The sequence below is a fragment of the Notamacropus eugenii genome, chromosome 1 (assembly GCF_028372415.1).
Source record: "Notamacropus eugenii isolate mMacEug1 chromosome 1, mMacEug1.pri_v2, whole genome shotgun sequence".
NCBI lineage: Eukaryota > Metazoa > Chordata > Mammalia > Diprotodontia > Macropodidae > Notamacropus > Notamacropus eugenii.
The window spans coordinates 523,332,640-523,348,362 of NC_092872.1; the positions used below are offsets into that span (position 1 = coordinate 523,332,640).

Consider the following 15,723-nt stretch of genomic DNA (forward strand, 5'->3'; position numbering starts at 1 on the left):
TCTACTCTCTGTCTCAGATACATTGACCAACAAAGTCCAGCTTTTCCAGTTCACTGCACAACAGGATGAGCAGTCTTAGTAACTATCAGACCCTCTCTTGACTGCTAACTTCATTGACCTCTGGTTTCTTTGCTTCCTACTACTCCAGCCTTGGATACTCTCCTCATGCTTCTGTAGCTTCTGTTGGCATGGGGCTAGGTGGTCATGCCTTTACATGTGATACCTTGGCATACCCTTCTCTCTCCTGAAATTCTGACTGACCAAATCTGCAATAGGAAGACAGTAAATGAAAAGCAAACATTGCAGCATACAGATAGCATCTCTTTATTTTATTGGTGCCTCCTGCCCCATTGCATATGAGAGCTCACCAGGATCCCTTGTGAGGGAGAGAGATGCCTCTGTTCCTATTCCAGAATCATCAGACCTCTTTGGTAGTGTCTTCCTCCTTGAATCCTTTCACTGGGACAAGGGGAAGATAATAACTCAAAGAAATGAAAGGACAAGAAGGGGCACAGTTTGAGAAGGAACTTGTACTTTATATGACCTCAGAAGAAGGCTGGAATCTAAGGAATACAAGCAAATGCTGCCTTCGCATGTAAGAAGGACTGAAAGGGACTCTGGCCAGTAGTTTCGTGTTTGGAGAACCATCTGGTAACTCAGGTAGAGTCTGGACTGAGTGACTCTTCTGTCTCCTTCCCTAAGAGGCATGTACATGTATGTCGTCTTCCTTTTAGTTACTTGCCTTTTTTCTCTCTACTGCCTATGTAAGGCAAGTGCTACTGTAGAAAGGAGGCAACTCTTGTTGTATATATGAGCACTTAAAGAATAATTCTATGAATCTAATGAAGGACCCCAAAATGTTGGACGGGCAGGCAACAAGTGCTCCAGGATATTAGGAAGAGGAGAGGTCTGTGTGGGCTAGAGTTTTCTGGGAAGATTTTATGGAGAAAATGGTATTTGACAAGGGTATGATTTGCTTAAATAAAAGAGTGGAAAGTATATTTTAGATGTGAAGAACAACATGAACAAATACATAAATGGCACTTTGTTTTTTCCTTTTGCTTGTCTTTTACTAACATCTTATTCACTGAATGACATTCATATAGCCCATTAAAATTTATGAAGTATTTTACATATAAAGAGGGTAGGAATTCCCACATATAAGGCAGGTGTACTCCCCATGCAGGAATAACTGCTTTATATTGACACTAGAAGTAGGCTGGAATAATTACAATAACTACTTAATAGAACAAGCCACCAGGTGACATTGTAAGTCCTGAACTAACAGCTGGAGCAGCTGTGCATGGGTGACCATACCCACCATTTTCAGTTATGAACCAACTGCTCGCTGCCTGTGTACAAAATCAGGACCGCCATTTCTTTATCTCCTAACTGTTCCTTCTAATAAGGAAAAGGCAAGTCACCAAAAGGAAGATGACATACATGTACGTGCCTCTTAGGGAAGGAGACAGAAGAGTCACTCAGTCCAGCCTCTGCCTGAGTTACCAGATGGTCCTCCAAACACGAAACTACTGGCCAGAGTCCCTTTCAGTCCTTCCTACATGCGAAGGCAGGATTTGCTTATATTCCTTAGATTCCAGCCTTCCTCTGACGTCATATAAAGTACAAGTGCCTTCTCAAACTGTCTTTTCCTTTCTAATAATTCATAATTTATCAATTGGTTCTAGCCCTTTTTCTTTGAAGATCTTCATTTCTTTCCCATGTTATCATGAGCACAGAAGGGTTACTCACTTATATGTAGATTAAATAAATACCTGAAGTGAAATAGAACAAGAAGAGGCAGCCGGATTAAAACTCACAGCAGAGTAATCCACAGCCACTCGCTTATATTAGGATCTAAATTTTCCAGCTCTCCCCACCTAGTCCTTTTCTCCACCTAGTTTTGCATAGGCATACTCAAAGAAATTTGTAGAGAAGCACTTGGAGCATCATCCCCATATCAGAGTTCCAGTGGAAGGAGAAATCATCTCACCACCTTCTCTCCCACTTAATCACAGACCACCCAGGTGAATGTGTTGCATGATAGCTTCATGAGATGGTCACCATAGGGCCCATGGTCAGGTGTTTTCTCTGGGTCTCCTTCTAGGGTTGTCCTCAAACCTTGAGGAATCCTCTCATATCCCCCAGGAGTCTCTGTCCTCAGCTCAACATATAATGTATATGCTTTCTCTCTCGTGATTCCATTGTCTCCTATCTCTTGCAAAGGAGATGATTCTTTTTTTAAATATTCCACTCATAGCATGACATTAAGACAACACTAGTTACTTTAAATGTCCAGAGGCCATCCTAAACCCAAATTTCCTTAGGTTTTTTCTGGCATCTAAAAAATCCATGAAATTGTAAGGAGCAAACAAAGATTTGTTAAAGCAGAAGATGCTTTAGGTAGGGATTATGCATGCACAAGATCATTCTAGCCTCATGGTAATCCTGTGAGGTAAGTATTACAGGCATCATGATTATCATTTTACAGATATGGAGGGTATAGCTCACAAAAGTGAAATGATTTGCCTATAATTATATAGCTAGTCTTTATTAGAGGCAGATTTTACCATGACACTTATTCATGAGGATACTTGGAGAATCCAAGTCTGAACACCATCAGGAGTAAAATTTGGAGGAAGATATAATAAAAATGAGAAGTTCTACTTTTCCTTCAAGCCAGATCAAGAAGTTATGAGTTCTGCTATCTCACAAGTACTTCCTAATTATTACATTTATAAAAACTTGCACATATCTAAATCTTTCCTTGACTCTTGGACAGTCATGGAAGGGAACAGATGTGGAACGAAATGTACTTGGGATGGGAGAATTCGTGTGGTTGGTTGAGGCTTGGTAGAATGAGCCTTTGGATAGTATATGTGATTGACAAGTGTAATAGAGGGAAACGGTAAGGAGGAGGATGGGATGAAGAAGAAAGGGGAATGAAAATAAAGAAGAGGAACGATGAAAAGAGAATAAGAGTGGAAAAGAGGGAAGAGAGAGGAAATGATTCAATGAGATTTGAGCACTTGCTATACAAACCTCTGTTCCACTTGGCAGAGTTTCATTCTGTCTAGTAGAATGGAAGGTTCAGGCCCAAATTCACTGTGCATTTATTTTACCCAAATGGAGCGAGAGAACCTGCTTTGGGGGCTGGGTAATAAGAGTGGAGATTACTTGCTACATTATTTATAGAACTTCCCATTCACACACACTGCGTGCATGGCAGTAGCAGTACGTCTTTACATAAATATCTTTGTGGGGGAGTGTGAGTAAGTATATTTGTTCTATCAAATATTTGTGTGCCTAAGCCACTCTATGTGAATTGCTTAGTGCACTTGCATGTCTGTAGGCTTGGGAGCTGTCATGTCAGCACCTGTGGTCACCTGGGGCGTTCCTTCATGAATATTTCAGCAGCCATAAGAAAGTAGAGTCCGTTGTAGAAAAACATTATTAATGTTAAAAGGTGATTGAGAGCCATATCCCTTTGAGACCAAGCAGCCCCTGTTTCTGCATAACAATAAACTTCATATCCTTTCCGTGGCTTTCTGAAACAGGTTTGAAATAAATTCAGTTATAGAGCATGGATCACACTGAGCTTTCCCACCTGCTACAGATACCTCTAAAAATAATCAAGCAGCCCCAAAGAGAAGTAAGGCCTGGAGGATGATCAGGCTTGTTTTGCAGAATAATGAAGACATTAGTCAAAGGAATCCTTCAGGATCATTAAGTTTCTGGCTCTTGTGTTAATCCTTGTTTATCATTTTTTTTTTTAAAGAGAGAACATGAGTAGATTTATGATTACAGAATGTGAGCTGGAAGGGACTACCAAGTCAGACATGACAGTATATATCCAACAAGTGGCCACCCAGCTTGAAGACCCCTACTGAGGGAGAACCCACTACCTGATGGAAAAGCTTAGACCTGCATTTATTTCTTTTCTTAAGTGTTTTATTTAAACTTATACCTGACAGACCTTACAGGTGCACAGAAACTGGTGTTCTATCAACAACTGCACCGTGTGCCTATCCTGACCTTAATATTTGAGATTCCCGAAGCACTCTGGAGTTGTTACTCCCTGGGACAACTGTCGGCTTATATGGGAGAAGGGATAGGGAGGAGAGCCAACTTTCCTCGGGCTCTATCAAAAATAGATACTAAGAATTCTTCTACATCACCATGAAGTCTTGGGTTTTGCTAAAATGAATGAATGAATGAATGAATGGAAATATTTATTAAGCCCTTGCTGTGTGCTAAGAACTGGGACTCCTCAAAGGAGCTCACATTTTAATATGGGAGATGACGTATATGGACAGTTTCAGCTGCCAGTCAGATGAATCCCATGGTCCTTAGGATTCATGGCCGGAACATAGAGAACTCAGGTCAGTCTTCTAGCATGTTTAGCTCATGGTTAATTCCTCTCTCCATCTTTCTTTCCTTCACTGGTAGATTGTACTGGCACAAGCAGTTTTTCCTCATCTCTTGAGTGCCTGAGATAAAAAAGCCTCTCTTGAAAGGAATGATCAGACTTTGACAGCTGTTTTAGGCACTTGGCAAACTTCAGACAGGCCTGAAGATTGCCTCTGTTATCTGCTCTTAGTTGAAGGCACTGTGCACTCAGTTCCTATTTCTTCCATCTCCAGACATGCTTGGAACAGCTTCTGGGCCTCGTTTGAGCTTTTTTGCTGGGATGGGGGTGGGGAGCGAGGCGGGTTCTCACAGGGAAATGATCGCATCATTTCAATCCAACATAAGTTTGGCAACTTTTAGGGCCGTTTCATATTCTTGGACATGACGTGAATTTCGCTGATTTTATTGTGGCTTTCTCTACATGCACTCAACACTCCTGGTTCTTTCAAGACTGGGCTGTCCATAGTTCTGTCAGGTTCTTTCTTTCTAGTGTCATCGTCTAATGAGATTCCTGGATTCTAGTCTTCTGCCCTAACTTTGTCTATGCCTCAGTCCTTCTGTGTTCTCCTGAATAAAGTGAAATAGTTTATAGTTCAGCTGAGGTGAAAGAAATCCAAGGTGGAGAGCGATTAAGTGGACTTGGCTTGGCTTGAACCTGCAATCCCTCGTATCTCCTCCAGCTCTAAACAAAGAATTCCTTGAAAGCCATTTCCTCCCAGGCAGGGTAGCAGTAATACCATCTTCTTTCCCTCTATTGTTTCTGGCCTCAGAGATTGCAGCTTGACTCAGTAGCTCTGAACCTGAGGGGAAAGAGCTAATTCTTCCAGCAAAAATTGCCCTCTAAGGCTGTTGCAGCAGAAGAGAAAAGTGGCTGGAAGTGGGCTTTCTTTCTTACAGCATCAGTTGGAAATGTGTTGATCTGAGCCAACAGGGGTTCATCCAGTCAATTCCCCCATTGAGAAGCTGGCAGGGTGCCCTTTAGCTAGAATGCCATAGTGCTGAGCTCTTTGAGCTGAGCTAAATAGACTCAGAATCACTGTGTTTATTTCCTTTCCTGACCATATGCCCTTTGGCAGGGTCATTGCCAATTTGCATAGCCCTGCAGATGTGGCTGCCTTTTGTATATCTGTGTCTATACATCTGGGCCTGTATGTACCCTTATGTCTCTCTGCATCACAGTGTTTGCCTATAAACCTATTTGCGCACAGTATCTTCGTGGTTAAGTTGCGAGCAAGAATATGATGCATTTTCAAGGAGTAACCTTGTAACAGAAGGAGAGTTTTCAGAATTTTCAAATGATTTAAGAGAAGAGTTTTTGCAAAATTGCTTAACATACTTAGGGAGACAACAACTTGGCTTGATGGAAAATTTCACTTTGGAGCATTCTCTTCCCAGCCACTTAAAATACCTTGATTTTTTTTTTTTTTAAAAATGAGGTTTGCTATGAAGGTCCTTTTCTTTAGAGTCATAATTTTAAATGCCATTTGAAGCTTTCCTTGAGCTCATTTGCCCATAATAAGGAGCCAGAAGCATCACAACTTACCTTTTGCAAAATTCATATTAAATTATTTCAAGACAAGAAATACGGTACTGACGTTATTTAACAGGTAAGTATATGTATAGTAGATGAACCTTACTCAAAACCCATACAATCTTCAGAGAGAAATAGCACATTACCAAAGATATAGATATATTGTTATTATTTACTTGCTCCCTATGTGTCCTTGGAAAAGTCACTTAACTTTTCTGAGTCTCAGTTTCCTCATTTGTAGAAAAAGGGAATTGGAATAAATAAACACTTAAGTATCTTTCAGGTCTGAAATCTATGTTCTAGCTTGGCATTTTCTGCAAAAGAAGTTATTAATATATACTGTTACCAAAAGACAAGGGAATCTGGCATGGTGGATAAAATGTTAGACATGGAATCTGAAAGACTTGGGTTGAACTCCAGCTTCTGACATTTCACAGCTGTGTGTAGATGGACGATTCACTTGCCCTCTCTGACCTTTACTATAAATGCTAGATGGCTTTCAATCTGCCAGAGTGGAAGAGGTTCTCAAACCAATGAAATTTAAGTAATAGTGGATATTAAATAATTTTCAGCAGAGGATCCTAAAACACTTGCTGACATCGTATTGCAAAGATTTACCTGTTAAACTATGCAGGGTGTCACTGAAGTCTTCATGCAGTTATAAACTTGAACAGCTTTAAGACTGTTGGGATACCTTGTATTAATACATACATACATATATATATACACATACATATATGTATACACACACACATATATACATACTCACATACATATGCCTAGATAAATAGATAGGTAGATATTTAAAGCATCTTCTGTTGTTGCCGTTCTGGGGAAGCAAAAAGATAAACATACACACACTCATTATAGATGAGTACCCTGAGGTTCAGGAGAGGTTAAATGACGTGTCCATGGTCACATAGGTAGCAAGTGTCAGAGTCAGAATATGAATCCAAATCTTACTGATTCCAGATCCAGCATGTTAGCCACTATGTCATGGTGCCTCTCAGAACTTATAGTTTGATTTTTTATGTTAATTATAAAGATTCATCTGCCTCTTCATTTTGTAGAAAGATATCTGGGATCCTTTCAAGTCTGCAACTGAGCAGGACTAGAATTCATAATTCTTAATTCTTTAGTTTTCCTAACTTCTCTCTGGCTAGCCTGCATATTTGTGGAAATTACTAAGCATGTAATCAAAGAGGCTTTCTTCCTGGAGTAATCATTTTATTTCTGAGAGCATGTATTAAAAGGGGGAGACATGGCGAGAGGTCAAATGGAAGAAGAGGCTTATGCTTATAGCTATATATGGAGACTCAAAATAACATTCTGTATTGACTTTGAGCCAATTCCTTTGACTGTTCAATATTGAATCCTGTTTTGTTATTTCTTGTTCAAAATTCCCCCTGACTCTGGGCGTCTTTGTGTCAGTTTTGCCATCTTCTTAGGTATCTCCTTTGCTTTGGAAAAATGCAAATGCTATATAAATACTGTGTGAAACTAGATCCAGATATGCTCTTTGTGTTCACCACATCCTCTCATTTGCTAATTCTGTCCATTAAGAGTGTCTGTGGCATAAAGCCCAGGATTGATAGTTTTGTGACTTCTATATTTCTTACTTCACTTCTGACACTTAAATCTTTTTTTTAAACTTGCCAAAATACTTCAGTTTTTCTCATCTGTAAAAGGGAGAGAATAATGCTCATCACTCAGTATTATGTGTAAGGTATAGTAAAATGTTTTAATAAAAAGCAAGTACATTTTATGATATAGGACTCTGGCCTCCTGTATTTCCTAATATCAGGAGCACGTGAAGCATTCTGCCAATATTAATTATTGATAATCCTCATAAGAGATGTGGACTGGTATAGTGGTGTCAAGCCTCAGAATCAAGAACACCTGAATTCAAAGTCCCTGGTTTGTCACGTACTGGCTCCAGTAACACTGAGAAAAATCACTTAATCTCTCACTGCCCCAGGCTACTCTCTAAGACAGTAAGTCAGGAAATGGTTGCATATCTGCCTTGATAGAGTGAGCTGCTTCTTACCTGGAGGTCCCTATGCTAATAAAATCTCAGCTTTAGACAAAACACCAGAAACCTTCATAAACTTCCACTAAAGCCCTACTTTGCTAACTTGGTGTTGCATGGAGATGAATTTGAGTTTCTTGAAGGCCATCTCCACAGAGTGCAAGCTCTGGCAGGTCTTGTCAAACTGGAAAGGCTTCCAGTAAAGGATTCATGACAGGCAGTGACTACTCAAGAATCAATCCAGCAAAGTTTGGAGAGGTTCCTCACCAATCTGGCCACGAAGTGATGCATGCTTTGACCACTATGACTCTTTAAAACTATCTTCTTGTAAAGGGTTTGTGACTTCTCTTGGTAGAGAAAAGAGTATCCTTCCCACTGAAATCATAGATCTTTGAAATTGGTAATTCTCACAAAACCTGGGGGTGGTGAGTGGGGGGGAGAATGAAAGAAATGTTTCCGTTAAGAGAACAGAGGCTCACATTGAAGAAATGATTTACTTAGATGTATACCACTGAAGAGAAAGGGCTCGAGAACAAACATTGTTCACCCAACCATCAGTATCATTATTTCATAACCATTAGCTTTTCCTTCCTTGGTGACTGACCCTCTTGATAGAGACAGGTTGAGATACTTAGAATGCTGGAAATTTGGGTGGTGGTATCAAAAGGATTGGCACTCAGGCATCGAGTCTAATTCCCTTGCCCTTTGCCTTTCCAGCTTCACATTTGCACAGCAGATAACCTTCCTACGAAAAGGGCTTCTTGGTTATCTCTATTTGGAGACTCCCAGCTGTCCTGTCCCAGTTCTCCAGTGGCTATTCCAGGTAAGGATGAGATCAAGTAGGATCATACACTGGCCACTAGGTGGCAAGAGTACTCCAACCGTGCATTAGGCAAAAGCCTTGTCCCTGAATTCATTTTTAACCTTTGTTGTTGTGTATTCAGTTAAGTTCAGTGAATTGCGACAGGTTTTTAGTTAGTGTCCTAAGATGCCTTTGGCCTCTTTTTGTTTTCCTTGAAGAATGAGAACGTAGAGATTGGTCTGGCAGAAGTGTAACCTCGTAGGGACCATGTCCAATCCTTTGGGAGCCATTGCTGTCTACAAACATAAACATTTAAAAATTTTAAATGTTGCCTAATAATTGTTTTCATTATTTCAAAACTGGTTTTTCTCTAGTGCTGACACTTCTTGTTCCTATGAGTTTACATATGTTTCTCAGTTTACAATATGAGTTATATAGTTCCTATAATTGGAGCTACCTCCTCAGCCACATTTCTCTAAGCTGCTATAGGGCTGCTTGTGAACACCATAAGTGTTCATGTCTTATAGAAATACCCATGAATGATAAAGTATATGCACTTGTGTTTTTGTGACCTTTGGACTGTACCCAAATTCATCTCATTCCTCTTGCGGTTACAACAACCATTTATTCAGCATTTGTAGGGATTCTTAAACCTGGGGTTGATGAACTTGTTTTTAAAACATGTATTTTGATAACCATATTTTAATATAATTCATCTCCTTTTTAATTTTATGTATTTAATTTTATTAATTTAAAAATACTCTGAGAAGGGGTGATTAAGTGTCTTCAGATTGCCAGAGGGGTCTGTGACACAAACAAGGTGAAGAGCAGTTGATCTACTATCTGTTAGTGGGGGAAACAAATAATCTACCCTTAGCTTTGTACTCAAGGAGAGAAAATAAGGAAACCATGACAGGCGGCAGGCAGAGCCCTGGTCTACCACTGGGATTTCAGTGCCTGTTTGCCTTGGGGTGAGGAGGTCTTATATGCCCCCACACCATGTTGTTGCTGTTCTAATGTTTGTTAGTTGGACCCAAGTCCCTGTTTTACATCATGTGTACTTTTCTATGTGGATTGTTCAAGGAGATCTTCAACTTTCTTAGTTTCTTGGCTTCTTTCTACGTCTAACTGTTAGCTCTATTAGTTCTTTCTTTTCCTCCACCTCTGTAATCTGCCACATTGATATTGTGAAGTCAAGAAATGCCATTGTCTTCTTGTAGCCTTTATGTCAGCAGTTTACCCTTCTAGTCACTTCAATGAACATTAAACCCCTGCCACATGTAAGATTCTCTGTTAGATTCTAACAAGAGACAAAAGTGAAATATCCTTGCCTTTGAGGGGTTTACATTCTACTAGGGGAGAAGGGAATGATATTACAGGTACACAGAAAAGGAAACACCAGACGGTTTGAAGAGGGAGAGAACATTTGGTGGGTGGGATGAATTAATGAAAATTTCACTGGAGGAGGAAGAGCAGAGATAAGGAGGGAATATGTCTGGTATAAACTCAAGGAGATAAGAAATGGACTGTTGGGTTTTGAAAACAGCTAGTAGTCCATTTTGGCTAGAACTTAGAGTGTTAGAGAAGGGTCATTTGAAATAGAGTTGGAAAGATATGTTGCTCTTGGTTAAAATATATTTTGCCTTCTAGGCTCCTTATCAGCATGAAGTGAGATAATAGTAATGCTAACAATAATTAAGGTTTGTAAAGTACTATAGGTGGGTGGGTGGGTGTGCGTGTGTGTACGTGTGTGTGTGTGTGTATGTAATCTGATCTTCATAATAGGCCAGTGAGGTGGGTGCTGTTATTATCCCCATTTTACAGATGAGGCAACTGAAGCTGAAAGAATAGGAGGCAGGAAATGGTGTTAGTATTTTGCTTTGTCCTTACTTAAGAGATTTTCTTCTTTCCTTAAATGTGACAAAGTGTACAGTCAGGCTTTGGAAAACACACATACAAAAAAAAAATGAATCTTGAAAATCACCCACATAAGGTCCTTTTGGCATCTCCATGACAACAACTAGCCTGTGTCGATTACACTGTCTTAGATGCCGTATAGTTTTCTCTTAGTTGGTCACCATATGGTTCTGATGGGATGACACCTTACAGATACATTCAGGAAGGTCTCCATGTACCTGTGTATTGACTGACTCCTTGTTGCCTTCTTGCTTTGTATTGATAATCACCGCTGGGGCTCTGCTTAGAGGTTAACCATGATCTGCAAAGAATGATGTTAGCTGAGAAGTACCCACACACACGCTAGTCGCGTTCTGCCTGGCAGAAGCTAAAAGAGCGAAAAAAGTTTGAATGGTCTTGGGAGCTTTGTGGACAGGGATTCTAGGTGATTTTCAGGTCTGTAGAGGATATAATGGTTTTCTTGGCATCTCATAAATATTAAATAATTCAAGCTGGGGATGACACTATTTTCCTGTCTTGTTTCTAATTCTTGCTACTTCTTTCTCATTTTCTTTTCTCCTTAACACTGGCTAGTGAGTCCAAAAAAGGGTTTGAACCCCCTAATTCACATAGGGTTCATATAATCATTTGGTGATCTTGGACAAATCCTAAATAAATAAATAAATGCATACATGCATATACATATATACACATACATGTACATATATGTACATATGTTGTGTGTATGTACATATATGTATATTTCAGTCATAAAGAAATTGGTGTAATTTTTCTTAGATTCTCAGGACTTCCATAAAGGAGAAAGTGTGGAGGGCATGAATTCTAGAAACAGGACAGAGAAAGGGAAAATAACCTGGAACCCATATTCATTTACTAATTCAGCAAATGTTTATCCAGCATATACTATGTGCACGGTATTATGCTCTATAGCTTCCTAATTTTATGCAGTGCTCCAATTTTTTTATTTAAAAGAATGTTGAGAGAAGATAGGGATAAGAGAAGGGTGGGATATGATAGAAGGGAGGGTACATTGAGGGAAGGGGTAATCAGAGTGCAAGGTATTGGGAAGTGGGGGGAGGGAAGAGATGGGGAGAAAAATTGGACGTTGCAAAGTGATATAAAAGCAATTAGTATTAAAACAATTGAGTGAATTAATTACTGAGACTAAATCAGAGACATTTTTAGTTTGGGGAAAAGAATTTTAGTCTACATTTCCTAAAGGCAGGTAACCTCAGGTAAAATTTGGCATTGATGGAAAAGTTAAGGTTTTAATGGTAAATTTGATTTTATGACTGTTATTCAATCAGGAACTAGAACATGTAAAGAAAGGCATGTAAGCCACTTAAGACTTGCCTCAGAAGATGTTCCTTAGCCAAAGTGAAACTATATAATCATATTTGAAACCTGGTTATCGGAACTTGCTATTTAAAGATGCTATGGGAATATTAACTTACTGTTCTCCTGAGTCTAACTCCAGGTATGGATAGCACGAAAGGTGGTCTGAGCCTCCAATCCATGATGCCAGTAAGCCTGTGAGATGCTGGTATGAACTGAAAAAGGTGATCTCATGGAAAGGGTGGGAGAGCGGCTGTTCAGCCTGGGCTGAGGTAGGATTCTCCTGACTCAATTTCCCCACTGACACCTGGCAGACTTTAAGCCTGACTGAATGCAAGTGGATAATCTAATCCTGCCTGGAATTGACATGAAGTTGGAGAGATATTGTATCCCTGCAGTGTCCCTGCTCTTAGTGGCAATTTCCTATAGTCAAAAGGTTTGTAAGCTTAATACCAGATCTGTTAAATTATAGATTGTTGGTAGGGGAATATCCGAGGTTAAGTCTAAAAGTAACCTATTAGGCTTAGGACTTTAAACCAACAACAATAAGTTAGGGTCCTTTAATTCTTAGTAATAGTGTGGAGACAATTAGGTCAAGAGCTTGTGAAGTTAGCAACATAATTATTATTTGTGTCTCAATTAATGTTAAAAAAAAAATTCTTTTGTGGTCTGTATTGTAAATGCTTTAAAAGAAGTGTCACCTGACCAAAAGTTGGAATTGTTTTATATGATATGAACTGCATTAAAAATGAAAAATAAAAAAAGGAAACAATAAAAAATAAAAAAAAATGTTGTACCCTACATGAGTGTTATCAAACTCAAAGAAAAGGGATCATAAAACCTCACATAAGGATCCCCATAGGCAAATTGACTTTAAAAAACAAACATATGTTAATATTACGCTCCACTATATTTTTTATTTATTTTGATAAAAATGTCCTAATGACATTTTAGTCTGATTAAGGCACTCAGCCCACAATTACTCTAATACCCTGTGTTTGGCATCTCTGCCCTATACTTTTCATAAAATGATCTATGAAGCTAATTTCTTAATTCACATTTATTCAAATAACATTAAGAATTTTATTTTTATAATTACATACAAATATCAATCATATAGGAAAGGAATAGAATACATCACAGTTATTGATTGATAAAATCTTAAGCAGTTTTCATTTCTGTAAGTTATAAACTAATAGCCATAATCTTATTATGAAATTGATAGATGGGTTTATTTTTTGGCAAAAAATCTTTTAAATATGGTGTCATTGATGATGTTCTTATTCACAGTTCTTTTCCAGTCATAATTAAAGTCAGCATTTTGTATGGAAAAAAAGCAGAGAACCCCATTCCTATGAAAATGGTACATGAATATGAAGAATAGCAAACTTTTTGTTGCTTTGTTTAATCAGCTAGAAAACCATTTGTCTACCTGTAGCCAAAAGAAAATATGATTTTTCAGGTTCAAATGCTTGATTCAATGTACTATCACAGGACAAGTCTATTAACTCTTCTAATTCAGATTGGAAGAAGATCAAATGTATCTTATTTAAACTTGGCAATTTGTTTTCCTTAGCCATTCATATTTAGAAATATCTACATTTTAAAATAAAGTGAGAATTGCTTCAGTAAGTTGGTTAAATAATGAAAAAGCAGTTCTTTACTTCCATTTCATTTCCATGGCAGGTATATTTTTATTGAGAAATCTATAAAAACATTATTTGTGAATTAGTTATGCATAGCTCTAAAATTTTCATAAATATATTAATTTTTCTTTATAGTATGAATTTGAGAACCCCACAGTGATTAATTTGCGCGGGTTTTTAAAAAAAAACAACAACAACAAATAAACAAATTTTAGGAGGAAAGTTTTTATTCTATAAAATGAATTTGCTTTATATTTCTTATTATCATTAAGAAACATGTCCATGTCTTCTTTTAGCTCAAATACCTTTCAAAGTACTTTGTCATGAGAAAGCCAAAAAATTTTACAGTAATATTAGTGAGATTTAAAAAGTACTGTGTGCTCTGTTCCTTATCACACAGCTTTGCAAAGAGCCTTTAATTTAAAGGACTATTTCTTTGTAAAGTTGATTTCTCTTGTAACAGTTTAAAAAACTATATGTAACAGCCCTGGAACATGTTCATATTTGTCCTTCTTGGCAAATGGCATGGTAGATTGTACAGAGTATGTGCAGATATTCTCTTCCTGGTTCCAGTAAATCACATGGGGTCTTTGGGATCGCTTCTGGCTCTGCATTGACTCATTGCCTTGCTGCATGATTGTAGCAAGAGGACAGGGTCCCATATTTGCTAAGACAAGATATAGCTTCTGGGTGGCAGGACTCCAGGACGGTTCCACAGGTGGCAAGAAATGATTATAGTAAGTAATGAGTAAGGACCAAGCCTTTGTCCTCAAGCATTGCTTCTATGTCTCCTCTTTCTTTTTCAGCCACAATCCTTGAAAAAACTGTCTACACTTGCTTCCTCCACTCCCTTTTCTCTCTTACTCTGCTCAACCCTTTGCTGTCTGGCATCCAGCCTCATCACTCAACTGAAACAGCTCTCTCCAGTTACCAGTGATCTCATCATTGTCACATTTAATGGACTTTTTTTCAGTTCTCATTCTTCCCAACTTATCCGTGAAGTTTGACACCTTGACCACACTTCTGTGTAATCTATCTTCTGTGGGCTTTTGTCACAGGTTTTCTTCATACCCTTCATACCCTTTGCTGCCTCATCATCTCAATCTCATCCTCCAAATTTGGGTTTTCCCAAAGGTTCTGCCCAATGCCCTCTTGTCTTCTCCTCTGTTTGATGACCTCAACTCCCAGTGAGTGGCATGTATAACTATATGTAACATAGTGAGGCACATATGTAGGAAACACATGGGAATTACGTAAGGAACATGAAGGGAACCTTGCAACTTCTCATGCAGGAATCCTTTCCTCAGTTCATCACTTCTGGGCATCCTGTTGGTGATGGGCAAATTCCTCCCTAGCTCAGCTCTGTTGGGTCCTCAGCTATACTACTGCTGCTTCTCCTAGCTCCAGGGAACTCTGCTACCAACTTCAGTTGCCAGGGGCACCTCTCATGGATTTGATGAACCTCTCTCAAGTTTCCTGGACAGTCCCCTCTTCGGAAACTTATTCACCTAAGATGAGAAAAGAATAGGCCTAAAAGGAAACTTGGGTGACGTGCTCACAGACACCTTTTAGCCAGGTGGGGGAATACACCTTGACACTCCCCTACCAGTCAGTTTAGAACAACCTTCCTAATTGCCAAGAAGGAAACCTGAAAAAAGACTGGGGGAGGAGTCCATCACGTCTTTGTGTGCAAACTCAGTTCTGGCTTCATGCTCCCTGAGTCATCACTTCTTCTAGCCTCAGCCAATCAGGAGACTCTTCATTATCCTGTAGTACCAGACCCTCAGTCACTCATGGCCAGACAGGAACTGGCCAAGCCTCCACGTGTTGGATTGGAACCAGACAGGAAATATTGCACATGTTCCATATAAGCCACCAAGAACGGCAAAACAAAGCATATTCTCAGGACTGGGCTGTCATTGGCCAGTCTCCCCATTCAATTTAAAATGTGTCCACTTTGCATGAACATCCAAATTTCTGACTTGCTTGTAGATGTGCTTTTCATTCTGACATCAGTTGAACGCCTTCAGTGCAGAGTCCGTTTCTTTCTAAA

General features: G+C 39.0%; 1 protein-coding gene across 5 annotated transcripts in view; it reads left to right on the forward strand.

Annotated features, from left to right (window-relative positions):
• FAM178B (family with sequence similarity 178 member B) overlaps positions 1-15,723 on the forward strand; it is a 160,289-nt gene that overhangs the window by 40,739 nt on the left and 103,827 nt on the right. For all 5 annotated transcript variants that reach the window (XM_072633788.1, XM_072633784.1, XM_072633789.1 and 2 more), the window contains one exon: positions 8,688-8,793. In XM_072633788.1, the coding sequence (XP_072489889.1) occupies positions 8,688-8,793 (106 nt within the window). The remainder of the gene's footprint in view (positions 1-8,687; positions 8,794-15,723) is intronic.